The sequence below is a fragment of the Nycticebus coucang genome, chromosome 17 (genome assembly GCF_027406575.1).
Source record: "Nycticebus coucang isolate mNycCou1 chromosome 17, mNycCou1.pri, whole genome shotgun sequence".
Lineage (NCBI taxonomy): Eukaryota > Metazoa > Chordata > Mammalia > Primates > Lorisidae > Nycticebus > Nycticebus coucang.
The window spans coordinates 89,957,951-89,972,659 of NC_069796.1; the positions used below are offsets into that span (position 1 = coordinate 89,957,951).

General features: G+C 52.4%; 2 protein-coding genes across 8 annotated transcripts in view; one reads left to right on the forward strand and one right to left on the reverse strand.

Annotated features, from left to right (window-relative positions):
• NSG1 (neuronal vesicle trafficking associated 1) overlaps window positions 1-5,351 on the forward strand; it is a 36,942-nt gene extending 31,591 nt beyond the window's left edge. For all 3 annotated transcript variants that reach the window (XM_053567409.1, XM_053567407.1, XM_053567408.1), the window contains one exon: window positions 3,953-5,351. In XM_053567409.1, the coding sequence (XP_053423384.1) occupies window positions 3,953-4,153 (201 nt within the window). In that variant the 3' untranslated portion in view covers window positions 4,154-5,351. The remainder of the gene's footprint in view (window positions 1-3,952) is intronic.
• Window positions 5,352-5,642: 291 nt separating this feature from the next.
• Window positions 5,643-14,709, reverse strand: part of STX18 (syntaxin 18) — a 149,755-nt gene continuing 140,688 nt past the window's right edge. For 2 of the 5 annotated variants that reach the window (XM_053567403.1, XM_053567406.1), the window contains exons 8-11: window positions 11,239-11,297; window positions 9,602-9,671; window positions 7,283-7,363; window positions 5,646-6,647 (exon numbers count right to left, since the gene is read on the reverse strand). In XM_053567403.1, coding sequence (XP_053423378.1) covers window positions 6,552-6,647; window positions 7,283-7,363; window positions 9,602-9,671; window positions 11,239-11,297 — 306 coding nt within the window. In that variant the 3' untranslated portion in view covers window positions 5,646-6,551. Of the gene's footprint in view, window positions 6,648-7,282; window positions 8,388-9,601; window positions 9,672-11,238; window positions 11,298-14,709 lie in introns of all 5 variants that reach the window. The other 3 variants (XR_008375295.1, XM_053567405.1, XR_008375294.1) reach the window with 3 other exon arrangements.

Genomic DNA, 14,709 nt, shown 5'->3' on the forward strand with positions numbered 1-14,709 from the left:
CTGTGGGTGGGCTGCAAGGTGCTCACTTAGCTGCCTCCCTGTCCTCCCAGCCCACGAGGCAGGGCCCTTGTCAGCTTCAATCATGGGGGAGTGAGTTCAGGAATCTCCCTCCAAAGCTTAATATCCAGGCCCAGTGGGGTCCGCTGCTCCCTGAGGACACCCACAGGTGACCTATGGCTCTGCATTAGAGTCCCTTTAAGGAAGGGCTGAGTCAAGGCCGGCCAGGAGCATCTCAGGGGGCCTTACAGTCCTCATGTCCCTTCACTCAGCAGAGCCTGCAACTTGGGAGCCCTCCCTTAGCCCCGAGGGCACCTCCCCAGCACTGTCTTCTGCAGCCACCTTGTGGGGAGGTGGAGGTGTCTGGGAATCCCACCTGCTCTTGTCCTTGAGCTGGGCACTATGTTTCTGAGCCATCTCCTTGCTGGGCACTGGGGTGGGGGCAGCTTGTGGCCCCTGCCATGTCTCTGAGGGATGACAAGGGACTAGCAGGTAGAGGGCGGTGTGAAGGGAGGGGCAGTGCTGCTGGCCAGAGCTTGGCTGGGCAGGGACATCTGTGCCGTGCATCTGAGTGGCCATTTGCTCTGCAGAACGTCAGGGGGCTCCCAGCATCCAGGTGGGGCTGAGATCAAGATGTTGGTGATGAAGTGGAACATGGCTGGTGTCCTGTTTGGCTTGGCTTCTCTGTCTGCTGGGCAGGCATGGTCACATCCTGGTCTCTTCCCTGAGCTCCCTACTGTGCTCAGCTACCTCATAGCAACCTGGCAGTGTGACTCATTTACCCATTTTATAGATGAGGGGACTAAGGTCCAGGGCAAAAGCACCCCTTGAGTGACCTCATCAGCTCCTACGGTGCTGGGCGAGGGGCAGTGTTTGTGACAAGCACACTCCATCCATCCCTTTGTCATTTCTCTTCAGAAAGTAGCTCTGTGCTCCCATGGGCCTTGCAGACACTTCTGCTCTCTCTATTTCAGGGTTCAATGAGAGGGCAAGAAGAACTAATTCTCCGCAGGCAGGGTGGCCTCAGCGGCTGATCCCTTAAGATCCTTTACTCACTAAGCTGGTAGCCATGGAGCTGCTGGCCTTGGAGCAGAGGGAGTTACAGCAACCCACGTGGGGACAACTCCCAGGGCCGTCTTGAGCCACGGAGAGTGGTCATGTGGTTTTGCTGCCTGTGTCTACTGCTGACAGACATCTGCAAGTTTCTGAGTGTTCCCTAACCCCAGTTGTGACCCCCTAGTGGCTGTGTGCCGGGTGGGGGGCCACGAGCCATCACACCCGTCTGCCAGCAGCTACCCTCCCTCTGAAGAGGACAACACAGGCCTGCCACTCCCTGGAAAAACCAGCTTGGATTTTCCGAGTGGAAGCCAGGGGAAGACAGGAGACAACAGTGCCTCACGGCCTGGGGGTATTGTGCCTGAGTAGAAACCTGCCAGGCACCCACCTGCTAACCTCACCCTGCTGCTCCTTTTCCTGGACACACAGCAAGCCCTGTGTTAAGAACTATTCAGATGAAGAGAGTGCTCATTCCGAGAATAAAACAGGACACTCAGCCCTTTACATCTGCTCAAGTGGAAGCTATTTTATGACTAAGACCACCCTTCTCTCTCTCAACAAATGGCCTGCCCACTGCGATCTCAGCTCCTGTCCCCAAGCAGCAGCCAGGCAGTGTTTAACAGGCCTGTGCACTAGAGTGGCCTCTGGGTCCCCAAGGTGCACAGGGTGGCCCTGGCTGGTGGAAACTGTGGCCTTACCCCACTTCCAGATGCAGCTGTGACTCTTCCTGGCAGGCCAGCCCCCCCACCCCCCCAAGCTCATCCCCTCTGCACAGTGAGCCCTGGAGCAGATGCCTTTGTGAGTGCTGAAGGTAAACCTGTGAAGCTCCAGTGAGAGGTGGTGCTCAGGAAACGCTGACATCCATCCCCGAGGTCCGCGTGCTGCCCTGCAGGTACTTGGTGAATGCCGGCTGAGTTGAAGGCGGCCAAGGTCAATTCTGAAAAAGGATGGCTCTGCCCATTGGTCCATCGGCAGAGCTCACTGCAAGGCCTCCCTTTGCTCGCTCTTGGGTTGGGTGGGAAGTCTTGGAAGGACCTTGCAAGGGTGGCAGGGCATGAGGCAGTGGGGGACTCCAGCTGGACCCAGGCTGCAGCTGTGGTTCTTACTCTTGCCTTTGTGACCTTGGAAAGCAACTTTGCCTTTCTGGGTCACACCTCCCCCCCTGAAGAATGGATTAATGGAGCGAGAATCCACAAATGTGGGTTACCATGACGACATCAGGAGGGAAGTGTGAATGTGCCAAGGAGCCCCAGCTTCTTTTTCTTCATCACTGGGGAAAGGGGAGCTGGGCCTAGGACCCAGAGGAGAGCTTAGGAGCAGGCCCCTTGCTGGGATGCCTGGATACCTGCCTTTAGCTTCAGAGGCTGAGAACGACCTGCATTCAGGTGAGAAGAAGGAGCAGCCATTCCCTGGTGTCCCAGCAGCCACCAGGGGCCAGTCCAGTGAAGGCCTGAGGTGGCCCCAGGACCTGAAGTCATCACTCCTCACGCTGCACCTGCCCAGGTGGGCAGCTGACTGAACACTGTCAGTGGTGGTGGTGGTGGTGGTGGGGTGCTGAGAACCTGGAGTTTTAAAACTTCCCAGGGGTCAGAGAACCCTGACGGGCCGAGTCTCCCTTTCCTAGCTGACAGAGACCCTTAGCCATGACTGCAGTGCTTTGGCTGCTCGGCTTCTACAAGATGGAAAGTTTATCCGTCTCATGCAGAAAGGCTGTGCAGGTCCTCGGAGCCACTCTGGAGCCCTGATTCCCTACTCTCGCTGCCCAGCCAGCCCCCAAGGCTTTGTGTCCTCTGAGGGTCAGAGCTGGTCAAGAAGGGGCTCAGTCCGGAACCTGCTCCTGTTACGTCCACTTGAATCCACTAGCCAGAAATTAGTCACCAGCCTCACCCTGTCACAGGCCAGGCTGAGAAGTGCAGCAGTAGCACAGGTGCCCATGCCCTGCTCTGCTCCGGGCAGGTTGAGGAAGGTGACAGCGATCTCTGTGCCTTGTTGTGGGGCTGGCGTGTGGCTCTGCCAGCCGTGTGAGCATGCTGACTGCCGAGCCTGGTCAGCACTGCTGACATCAGCCATGACAGTGGGGTGGGTTTGCTCCAGTGCTGACAAGCAGCCAGGCCCAGGGGCAGGATCAGTAACTTTCTGTGGGTCCTAGATTCCTGACGAGCTAACGGCAGCCATTGGCTGGTCTCCTCCAAAAGGCCGGGCAAGGCTAAATTTCACATGCAACCTCAGGGACCCTGGGCTCTGTGGCTCCCAGTACTGTCCCCACCTCAACCCTCTGAAGACTCCACAGATGCACCTCACACCTCCTTCTCGGACAGCGGTTCTCAACCTGTGGGTCGTGACCCACAGGAACTGTATTAAAGGGTTGCGGCATCAGGAAGGTTGAGAACCGCTGCTCTGGGAACTTGCTTCTGACTGCAGCATCCTGCTTTCACCCTGTCCTGTCCCATGATTTCTCTGCTCACCTCCCCTTTGCCTTGAGTGCTTCCCTCGCTCCCTCGCCTGGGTAAGGGCTGCTGAGAACCTACGTCAAGAGCAGACTCTCTGATTTCTCTTCCCTCCTCATTTGAATCAGTTGTTTATGGACATGTCAGAAGTGTCACTGTTTTCTAGCAGATTAAAAATTAATGATAACTAGAGCAAGATCTTTAGTGAAAGCTATTGTGTGGCCCACATCCCGCAGAGACTGAGTGCTGGTTTGCCCTGGTACTTGTTAAAGAGCCTGTGCTGTCTGGATCTGAACAAGGCCAGCTTCTCCTTGGTGGTGAGCTCTGCAGGCAGGTGCCATGCCTGCGTTCACACTCAGGGAAGGTGCTCAGTGACTGTCTGCTGTTGTTAACTGGAGACACAGGCATCCTCCTGCATTGATGTGTGGTCTCAGGGGCTTCTTGTCTTTCAGAATACCCAGTGCATCCCGGAAGGCTTAGAGAGCTACTATGCAGAGCAAGACTCCAGTGCCCGGGAGAAATTTTACACGGTCATAAACCACTACAACCTGGCCAAGCAGAGCATCACGCGCTCGGGATCGCCCTGGATGTCAGTTCTATCAGAAGAGAAGCTGTCTGAGCAGGAGACCGAAGCAGCAGAGAAATCAGCTTAGTGGGATGGGCAAGTTCCTTACAATGTGTTGCCGTAACGAAGGGACTTTGAGGGGCATTTCATTCAATATAATTACTGGTAATTTAGAGGTTATGGTGCAACTGCTTCTGTTTGCTAATGCTGCTTTGCAAATCAAACTTGCTGCTGGCCACCCATGGGCATAAGACCAAGTGCATATCAGCATTGCCTAAAGAGCTCTGACACCACTTTTCTTGTTAAGATCTTAATTTGCCCCCTTTCTGGGATTTATTGGATGCTATCAAAAAATAAATTTACACTGGATATGCCAAGGGTTTGGACTTCAGATAAATAATGCATTTTGTGGAATTGATTTTTTTAAGCCACCTTGCTATCTGCAAACCTTACTCCATAGCTGTATCTAGCGTGATCCCGTACTTCACACTCCTTCCCATCTGCCATCAGCTGGAGCAGAGCTGTCTGCAGGGCCCACGGTAGTACAGGGCACAGAGAGTGAAGGAGAAAGATCCACACTGCCCTCCCCTGCCGACTCCTGAGTGGGAGAGCCCTGCGGCAAGGCCTGCTTGGTGTGGGCATGTTCCTGCTGCCCCCAGACGTCTTGGTCCCTTCCGGCTCCGGCATCTTGATACGGGGGGAAGTACTGGGTGGCGATGGCTGTGGGTCACCCCAGCACAGACTGTGTTGGAGTGACGGAGGGGACCTGGTGAGAGAAACCCGGGCCCTGAGGCTGTAGAACTGCCCAGTCCCTGGGAGGTAGGACAGAATCCCACTGACCCTTTCCTTCACTTTTATTATGAATAAATTTGCAGCAACAGCCTTGTTAGCAAGTCAGGTTTAAAAAACTTAGCTGAGTGGGAAAAGTGAAAATGCAATTGCTGGTAAGCCAGAGCTACTTTAATTTTTATTTTGTAAACAGATTTAACTTGAGGTGAGAAGCAGGCAGGCAGGACGGGCGGGGGCTGGTGCGGTGCCATGCAAATACAATGACAACATTTCAATCTGCAATCTTTGTATGAAAATCGTTTCCATTTGAATCTTGACATTAAATTATATGTTTACAAAATTGCCGGTTAGATAAACTAAGTGTGTAAGACAATTAAATACAAAAAAGACATTCACCGGCGTTTCTTCCATGTTATTTGAATGTGTTGTTTCTGGTGGACATGTCGGAAGTTTCACTGTATTTTTAGTAGATCAGAAATAAACGACAAGTCGTGTGAGATCTGTTGTGAATGTGCATGGTGGTCGTGGTCAGCTCCACAGCTGTCGTCTGAAATGTGCTTCCGACACGTAAGATAGAGACTGCGCCCCCAGCACGCTGAGTGTGTGTCACCCAGGCGGGGGCTGCAAGAGGTCCTGAGCCGTGGGAGACACCAAAGAGCAGGAAGGCCATGCTCACGGTCCTGCCCAGCTGGACATGAACAGGCGGAGCCTGGGAAGCCCAGTTCTAAGGCAGACCCCCATATGTATTCTCTATTAGACATGGACTTTATTGACTGTAAACTCTGTGCAAATAAAGAACATGTGGATCCTGTGCTGCCCCGTGGACTGTCTGTACTGCACGCATTCCGCCAGGAGCAGGACCAGTGATCTCACACCCACATGGCCACCAGGACGCTTCCTACAGGGGTCGTCCACACATCTCGGGCTTTAGTTACACCTAGGTGTTCCCCGTTAAGCTTCCCAGGTCAGAGGCACAGGCACAAGAGTGGCAGGCCCCATTTCTCCCTGGCCCACTTCCTCTTTGAACAAAAGCTCCTTAGACCCAGAGGCAGGAAACCAGGCTTCCCACCCTGCCCACCTTGGAGGGCCACAGTCTACCCTGCAGTTCCTCCCTGACACCAGGTGGGTGGGTCCCCACTGAATCTCTAGACTTAGAATCACTGACAATATATTAAGTGGCTATAATTGTATTTATTAGATTAACAAAGACAAGTTTGTGAGTTTTCTTTTCTATGATACAATGTGTCTGTGTATTGATTGACTCAGGCAACAAGAAACTCCCAGGAAACAAGTAATTTGTGGAGAGGCGTTATGAACCAGGACAAGAAAGGCCAGTGACGACTTCTGAGCCCTGAGACAATCTGGGGAGCTTCCAGCCTGCTGTGCCCCTGCCCTGGGCAGCCCTCTGCCTGGCTGCCAGGCTCAGTGCAGTTCACAATCGGCTCTCCCGTTCACTGTCTTGTCTTCCGGCAGCCAGACAGACCACTTGCTACTCACGTGTACTGTTTTCCCTTTCAGCTGCTAAATGGGCTTCACCACACTGCTTTGGGTGTCCCTTTGATGGGAGTACATGTCTGCCTCAGGCCCCGCTCCCCTCAGAATGGCTCTGTGATACAATTTGGTCCCCACAGGCTCCAGCGCCAGAGATGAAGGAGAGCACACGGTCTGCAGCCCAGCTGTGCGGCACACGGCCCAGGCTAGCTGTCATACCAGTCGAGGAAGAGCAGGGAGAAGGAGCACATCACGAGGAAGAAGAGGATCCACACGCGGAAGCCGGCGTTGTTTTTGATGGCCTGGGCAGGGACAGGAGCACAGGTGTTTTTATCCCATGGTTTTAACTACCCTGTAACACTCACTCTTACCACCCCCACCGTGGTCTTAGCTGTTGCTGCATGTTGTTCAATCCCATGCTTACCCAGAATTGATAGCTTAATTATTAAGCAAAGTCAGAGAGTGGGTTTAAGCTCCATTAGAAGACATACAAGTTGTATTTCCCTGCTGCTCAGCTACAATTTGGAGGTCCTGCACAATTCCCCCCAGGAAGCACAACACCCAGCGATCACTGACTCTTTCCCAGGGTGAAAGGCCCCGAGTTTTGTGTCTCCTAGTGTCAGTGGCAACCCGACCTCGAGCACTGAGCTGGGGAGACGGCCCACTTGGTGGAGATGGCCTGTGGTGTCCTCTATGAACAGTGCCAGTCACTGGCCCTCGGTGGTGCCCACCCCTTTATTCAGAGAACCGGATTGACTCTTGCCAAGAGTGTCCCCGGGCCACTGCCCCAGACGGCTCCTCAGACGGGGTGAGTCTTTGCCTCTTAACTGGCTAGAGGTGGCCCAGTGGGTCTCGTGAACACATGGCTTGGCTGGGGCTGCCCTGGGGGCTCTGCTGGTGCTGCGCCGTCAGACCCACAGACACAGACAGCACCCACCTCTCTTATGTCCTCATTGCCCTCCTTGATATTCTCAGTCGCCCCGACGACTAACTGGTGGATGCTATCAATCTCGGCTTCCTGTTGAAGAGAAGAGCGTCAGATAAACACAGGAGGAGGATCCCTTGTCTGAAAATCCAAACTCAAACAAGGATTTCCTTTGACTGTCATGTTGGACTCAAAAAGTTTCAGATTTGGAGCACTTGGGGTCTCGGGCTTTGGATGAATGAGGGACACAGCACCTGCACGGCCTCCTCCCCTGGGGCTTACATCACAACAGAAACAGTAGCTGCCCCTTCTAAGGGCTGGAGCTTAGCTGCATAGCTCACAGACCCTCTCAGCACCCTAAGAAGTAGGTATTGTCCCCTCTACTTTATAACAGAGAAATTTATGGGTCAGAGAAGTTTACCAACTTGCCCAAAGTCACGCAGCAGCTAAGTGGCAGAACCTTGCCCACCTCAGTGCCTGTGCTCCTTCCACCCCCCTGCTATCACTCCAGTGTCACTGGGCTGATGACAAGGACAAAAACCTAAAAGTCACTGTAGGAGGCAGCACCACTTGGCAGGGCTTTCTCTGCAGACTCCACCTCATTCTTTGTGAAATGCACAGAAGTAAGTAAGCTTCAAAGCCTGGGTGCTTCCAAACACATATGCTAACTTCAAAAACAGTGCTTTATGTTTTATAATTACATCTCTATAAAATAGGCTGAAATTCAAAAATCAAAATAGGATGCAGGGTGCCTGCAGAAAACACAGCACTTGTATTACTCCACACACTGGGAAGCTTAATAGCATGGGCTCCTGCCCCCCACCCCACGACTCCAGCTAATGAGCCCAGAATTCCACAGGCGCAGCCCACGCAAGACGGCCTTCCAACAGGAGTGCCGCTTTGCTCAATCCCTTTGGCAGAGCGAAGATGCTTCCTGGCAGTGTCAGGGAGGGGAACGGACAGTGGTGGGAGACTAGAGAGGCCTGCACTGCAGGGAGGAAAGCCGCCTGTAGCCGCCTGGTTCCTGGAGACGGCTGTTAGTGGGGCGGCTTCACTCTGTGATCAGACCTTTCCAGAGACTCTCCAAGTACAGGCCAGGTGACCACTGCCCACGCTCCTGTGAGAGAATCGATATGAGCACTATGCAAAACTGGTAGAAAAAACAAGAAAGACACGCCACAGCTCCGGTTTTAGAACTCCTTTCCCAAGGCAAGGCTCTGGCCTGCTCTCTGCGTCCCTCCCAGGGCAAGCACTGGGGTGGGGGAAGCAGGGCGGTGACCATGGGCTGTTCCCTGCCTGTCCTGTCCTGTCCCGGGGTTGGGAATAGAGCATACAAACCCACAGTCCCTGAGTTAATGGCAGCTGGTATGCCGTGGTAGCTGTGCTGACTCTAGGAAACTCTGAAATGGTACAGTTCTGACTTCCAGCAAGTCACTGCATGTAAGACAGACTGCGGCAGCGCTTCCTTAGCCAGCGGTCATGAAGCTGAACTCATGACCTTCAAGGCGGCCGTCAGGCTTCTCAGCTCAAGCATGTTGTTCAATCCCATGCTTACCCATGCCTGCATCTGTGTGTACGCGTCCTGTACAGCGCTATTGGAAAGGGCATCCCTTACGAACCTGAACTCCCGTATCATTGTCACACTCTTGTGCCTCACTTACAATGACTGTCTCTGTGTGGTATAGGAAGATCCCCAACTCAACACACTGGAGAGAACCCATCTTGCCTTTTAAACCTTTCCACAGTTTTTGGGTGCTAAAAACAAAAGGACAAATTTCTCAGGTCTTTAAAAATTTTTCCAGTTACTGGATGGAAGAATTTCAGAACTATCGGCCGGCAGAAATAACACAAAAATTCACTAAAGAGAACAATCCCATTTCCCATGAAGACACTAGACATAGGGGCAGCATGGACCCAGCACCTTGTGAGGGCCAAATCTGAGCTCTACGACACTGCTGAGAAGCTACCACCTGCCACACAGCATGCTGGGCTCCTGTAGCTCACCTCCCTGCCTTACAACACTCCCATAAGAGTTGCTCCACTTAACAGATGGAAGTGCAGCTCAGAGGGGCTCCCAGCTCATCCCAGGGCACCATGATTGCCCTGACTTCCTAAGTGTCTTCCTAAGGCCTGCACTGTCTTCCTAAGTGTCCCTGTGTGCTCCCTGTCAGGGTGTTCCTGGCCAGGGTGGAGCCAGGCTTTCCTCAGGGACCTCTGCAGGTCCACACCTGCCCCAGCCAGAGAGCACCAGATGCCTTCAGAAGGAGCATCCTGAGTTCTTAGTACCTTCCCTCTTAAAGCTAAAACTTACAACTTTCTTTTTTTTTTTACCTGTTGCAAAACCTTTTCCGTGAATATCTCTTGGAGTCTGGAAATTTCAACCACTTTCCCTTCGATTTGCCTTTATAAAAAGAAGAAATCAATAGATTACATATTAACTATTAGTATTTGGTTATCCAACAGGAACGATACACGTTTTTAAAGCGATCATCTAAGTGAAACCAGGAGGGGGCACCATCTGGGGTGAGGCAAGACAGGTAGGCAGAGGAAGATGATCTACTTACCACAGGGTGTTCCAAAAATCACCCCTAAAGTTGCCATACACAGGGAAAATAGGAATTGTAGCTTAATGTACATTCATACAGAATTTCACAAAATATTCTGTACATGTTGGCTACCTCTTTGTAAAATTCTGTAATCAATATTTTGTAAATGAAGGTACATTAAGCTCTGATTTCCTAGTTTCCCTGTGTATTGTGACTTTAGGACACCTGTAGTTCAGCTTAGTCCAGAGCACTGAGCTTTTTGGGAATACGCTGCACTCCCAGCGGTGGGAGTCCCTACACGGGGATCTGGGCACACACAGCCATGCCCCAGCTGCAAATCGCACAGTCCTCAGTAAGTCCTATGGCTGCCCAGTAACCAGTGTCAGGATGTGCTGATGACCCAACTCTGGTCACTGCCCGACAGGTTAAAGAAGAAAGTGTATTTATCACTCAAGCCAACTCCCTGTCACAAGGAAATAAACTCTGATTCAGATTGAAAATATCATGTTTGGGTTTGGCCACTAAGTGCCTGTCCAACTTGAAACATCTGAGTGACCCACCTTCCCTGTGTGAGGGCCAGCACAGGCTACCCTGGAGGCAGGCTGGGGCTTGTCTGCTTCTCTGGACAGCAGCTGACATGTGCTGGGCAGCGAGCTGAGGTACCAGTTGTGCCACAGTGGAGGTGAGGGAAGGGAGGAGATGCCAGGCCAAAAGGAGGCAGGTCCCGGCTTAGGGGAGGCACAGGTAGGTGGGGCTGGGCTGGTTGGAGAGCCAGTGTGTCCCTTGCTGACGGAAAAATGCCAAGAGCCCCAGGGGGGCTGTCATGTGTACTGAGTCTCCAGCTGTAGGGACAACATTGGGGTCTGTTTGGAGACATGCTCACAATGCAGCAAGGCTCTGCAGAGAGCCCGGCCTCATCTTCAGAGCACATTCCCACGGGACCTAAGGCCTCCAAGTGCTTTCCCTGGAGGGCTAGTGGTTGCAGGTGTGTGGCCCTGGCCTTGCCTTCTGTATCCCAGACTCCCTGTTGGAGCGGGAGGGTGAAGGAAGACCCTGTTGCAGCCATTTGCAGGAGGGCTTCCATTTGTCTGGTGTCACTTACAAGGCCCATTTCACTTTAATTGCATGTGAAAAGCCCAGATGGGAGTGTTAATCATAGTCAGGTGACCAGCAGTCCCCAACTGTCCCCTCTGGATGGTGCGCCCAGGCAGCTCCATAGCAGAGGGGGCAGTGGCCTCCCTCAGGCTGGCAAGCAGAGGGCAGCAGGGATTCAGCAGCTTCCCCATCGAAACAGTTCAGATGGGCTGCATTTGGCCAAGGTCCACACGCGGATGCCTGGGCACCAAAGTAAATAAATATAGTTCCTGGTTCCCAGAGAAGCTGTAAAGTAGGCCATCAGCTCACAGGGGAGCACATACATACCTCACTTCGTCAAACAAGCTGTTCATTTCACCAATTAGTCGCTGATTTTCTTGTTCAAACTGTGAGGAAACAAACACATCAGATTGAACTTAGGCAAGAAAACGGTTGCTCTCCCTCCAGGAAGCAGCTGAGCCCCTTGCTTGCAGCATGGAGCAGTGGGGCACTGCTGGGAAATCGGGAGCACTGGTGTGAGAAACATCCTGCTTTAGGAAGAAAATAATCCTGAAAAATCCCAAAGAACAGCTGTGTTGCCAATGGCTTGGAGTCTCCACCTTGAGGGTTTGCAAGCTGACATCTGCGATGCGGCTGCCATAGCACGGGAACTTGTGTCTCTGTCCTGGTCACCTCCCTGCCCTCTGTCCTCTATGCTCCAGGCCTGTTTCCTGCCTCTAATATCTCCATTATTTTTTAAATGGAGAAGGGTCTGACATGGGGAAGAGTCTGGATTGAACGAGGAGATTGGTGGTTTTGCTGAGCTGGCCTTGGGGCCCTCGGACTTCCTGGCCATGCCTGGCCACTGCACTGCTCAGCAGAGACAGGGGCCTAAGAGCCAGAGGAGTTGTGTCTCCCATTGCTCAGGCAGGGTGAGGATGGCCCCGCTGGCACCAGGGACAGGAGTTCCTCATATAGTTGAGTGACCTCAGCAGAGCTGACAGCCATTCCCCTGGCCATTTGCGCCAACTTGTTAGGCTGAAGAAAAGGATGGAAGTGCCCAGAACTCACCATGGAGAGCTGCCGGGTTCCCACCCCAGGCAGGTATGTTAAGAGCTGTGGATCTGGCAGTGATCAACTGGGGAAATGTAGAGTTAGAAATGACGAGACAAAGAGACAAGACACGCAGAATAGAATTTTCAAAGGTGGGAGAACAGGGGACCACTGCCTGCTTGTGGGGTTCTGACAGTAGCCCCGAGTATCAGTACCACTCAGGGTTTTTTTTTTTTGCAGATTTTGGCCGGGGCTGGGTTTGAACCTGCCACCTCCAGCATATGGGGCCGGCGCCCTACTCCTTTGACCCACAGGCAGGGCCCTACCACTCAGTTTTTATTGAAGGCTATTTGCTCATTAGCCCAGCCGGTAAGCTGAGAAAGGAAACAAAGATGTCAGCAGTTTCTCTGAGGGAGCATATCAGGTTCTATTGTTCCTATATCATTAACTTTAAGGGTCTGAGCAGTCTTGAGACATTCAGAACCTGAGCCTTGTATGGGGGCAGCCTCCTGCCTGTGGTCACACACACAGATAAGATTCCTAGGGGGGTGTTAATCCCTGCTAGTTCACTGTGGAGTAAAATGCCACTGGCTTTAATCTGAAGAATTGGTGGAAGGGAGGAATTTTCCTCTTATCACCACCACAGAGGGTCTTTCTCTTTCTCTTACTCATATATCAGGGCTCGAGCTATTCTCTTGATCTCTGCCCCAGCCAAATACAAACCTCCACAATGGGTATTTCCTTTGACTGTTAACCAGGCAGGAACCAGCCTAGCTAATGCTTCTTGCTAGACCTTGCACACAGCTCCCTCTGGGGCCATTACTCCTTCAGAGTGTTCACAGACCCAGCAGGGGTGTTAATAAGCTGTATCCCCTACAGGCCAGGCTTCCAGGAAACTGCTCAGGTAAGAAATTTAGCAGCAGCTGGTTTAAAGGTAAACTAGCTGACTTTTCTTTTTTATTTTCCTCTTTTTCTGGGGTGCTCTCCCTTGCTAAAATGGGGTCTTTGGTTCCCATTCTGCCCACAGAGAAGGGCTGGGAAAACCTAACTGCTCCACCTGTAAGCCCAACAGCCTTGTCCCAGGGTGTCCCTTCAACTCCCTGAACGCACAGGCAGTCGAGTGTCCCCTTCTCTTTCCTGGAGTTCCCCATAGACCTAGCCTCTCTCTGAGATGGACCCTGGCCCCTGAGCTCCAAGTTGTCTCTCACTTTCCTACCTTTGGCCTTGCATTTTCTGGAAGTGTCTTAGGAGAGTAATCATTTTCTGCCCTGTAATAGTGTGTATGTCCTCAACTTGCTATGTGACTCTGAGCTTCCTGAGAGTGGGAACTGTGTGGAACCCCACTTTGGAAGAGCCTTCTATTTGTCCCTCCCTCACGCCTGCTGCAGCTGAGTCAGGTCCACAGGTACTTGGAAGTGCTCTGTGCCAGAAGCTGAGGGCTGTGTGGCCAACACAAGCAAGCCCTGGCCTTGTGGGGGCTTCACAGTTGGCTGAAGATCTGGCTTATCACTCCCCTAGGAGATCAAGAGTAAGGGGAGATAGCTATGCAAACCAACCCCCTCAGCAATGCCTGCCAACAGCCCTCAGAGCACCTGCCCTTCACACACATGCCCCTCACATGTGTGCCCTGTGCTGAGGCTGCCAGTTTTACCCACTCTTGGGCTGCATTTGGTGCTTCCCCACTGTCCATACTCTGCCCTCACCTTTTGCTGCCTCCAACCTGTCCTCCACTCCCTAGCCACAATGATCTCGAGTGCCACTCTCATGAGGCTATGCCAGGTTGGCCTGCCCCAGCATGCCTTCTTTACCAGGTGTGTGCCTTGCTGGTCCCCATGACCTGGCCACACCACACCTCCTGCCTCACCCCTGCGTAGGTCAGCCCGAGGCATGGCTGGGAAGCTGCCACTGGTTCCTCAAAACCAAGCACAGGTACTTTCTTAGAAATGGGACTCCCCAGAGAAGATGCATCACTTTCTCTTATGTCCTTGCCCTTGTTAAAAAGCTCTCCTGTATTCAGTCCATCCGACATTTCTTCCCTTGTCCAGAGGCCTGTCTTCCTCCCTGGGTGGGGCTGTCCCTGTACCTCCAGGACCTGAGCCCAGCACAGAGCCTCACTCTCCAGGGCACTGGCTCTCAGCACAGCTGCTCGATAGATACAAGTGACCTCTGCTCACCCTAGACCCACAGGTCAGAAAATAGGTGGGCAAAGCTTCAGGAAGGGTGGAAGTACTGGGAAACTCCCTGCAGGGCTGCCTTGCTGGCAGCTGACGTAGCACTGTTTATGGCTTTAATCTGGCATCAAAAAGGCTATTTAAGAGAATGGGTATTTCACTTTTGAGTTTGGAAGTGTCAGCTATGTTAACTGTCAAGTCAATGGCTACAATACTTAAGTCCAGTATTTATGAAAAACATGTAATTACTCCAACATATAGGTGCTGATTCACTCAAATCCAAGTACTTCTGGGGGGGCTGAGGGCAAGGGAAACATTTTCTTTGATTTTTCTAATGACAAAATATGGCCCTGCTCTTTTAAATTCATAGTCCTTTTGTGTTTTGAAACTGTTCTAAACAAAATTAACTGGTGATTTTTGGGGTGATTTGTTACTAGAGTGTTCCTTAGGAACAAAGCTATTTTTGTTTTCTCCCCAGTTTGTGGGCAGGCGTACAGCGTGGTGCTTCCTGGCAGGCCCGCTCACAATCGTCCCTCTGACAGCTGCACATCAGCCCTCCACATGGGCAGGAGTGGGTCAGATCTGGCTCTCATTT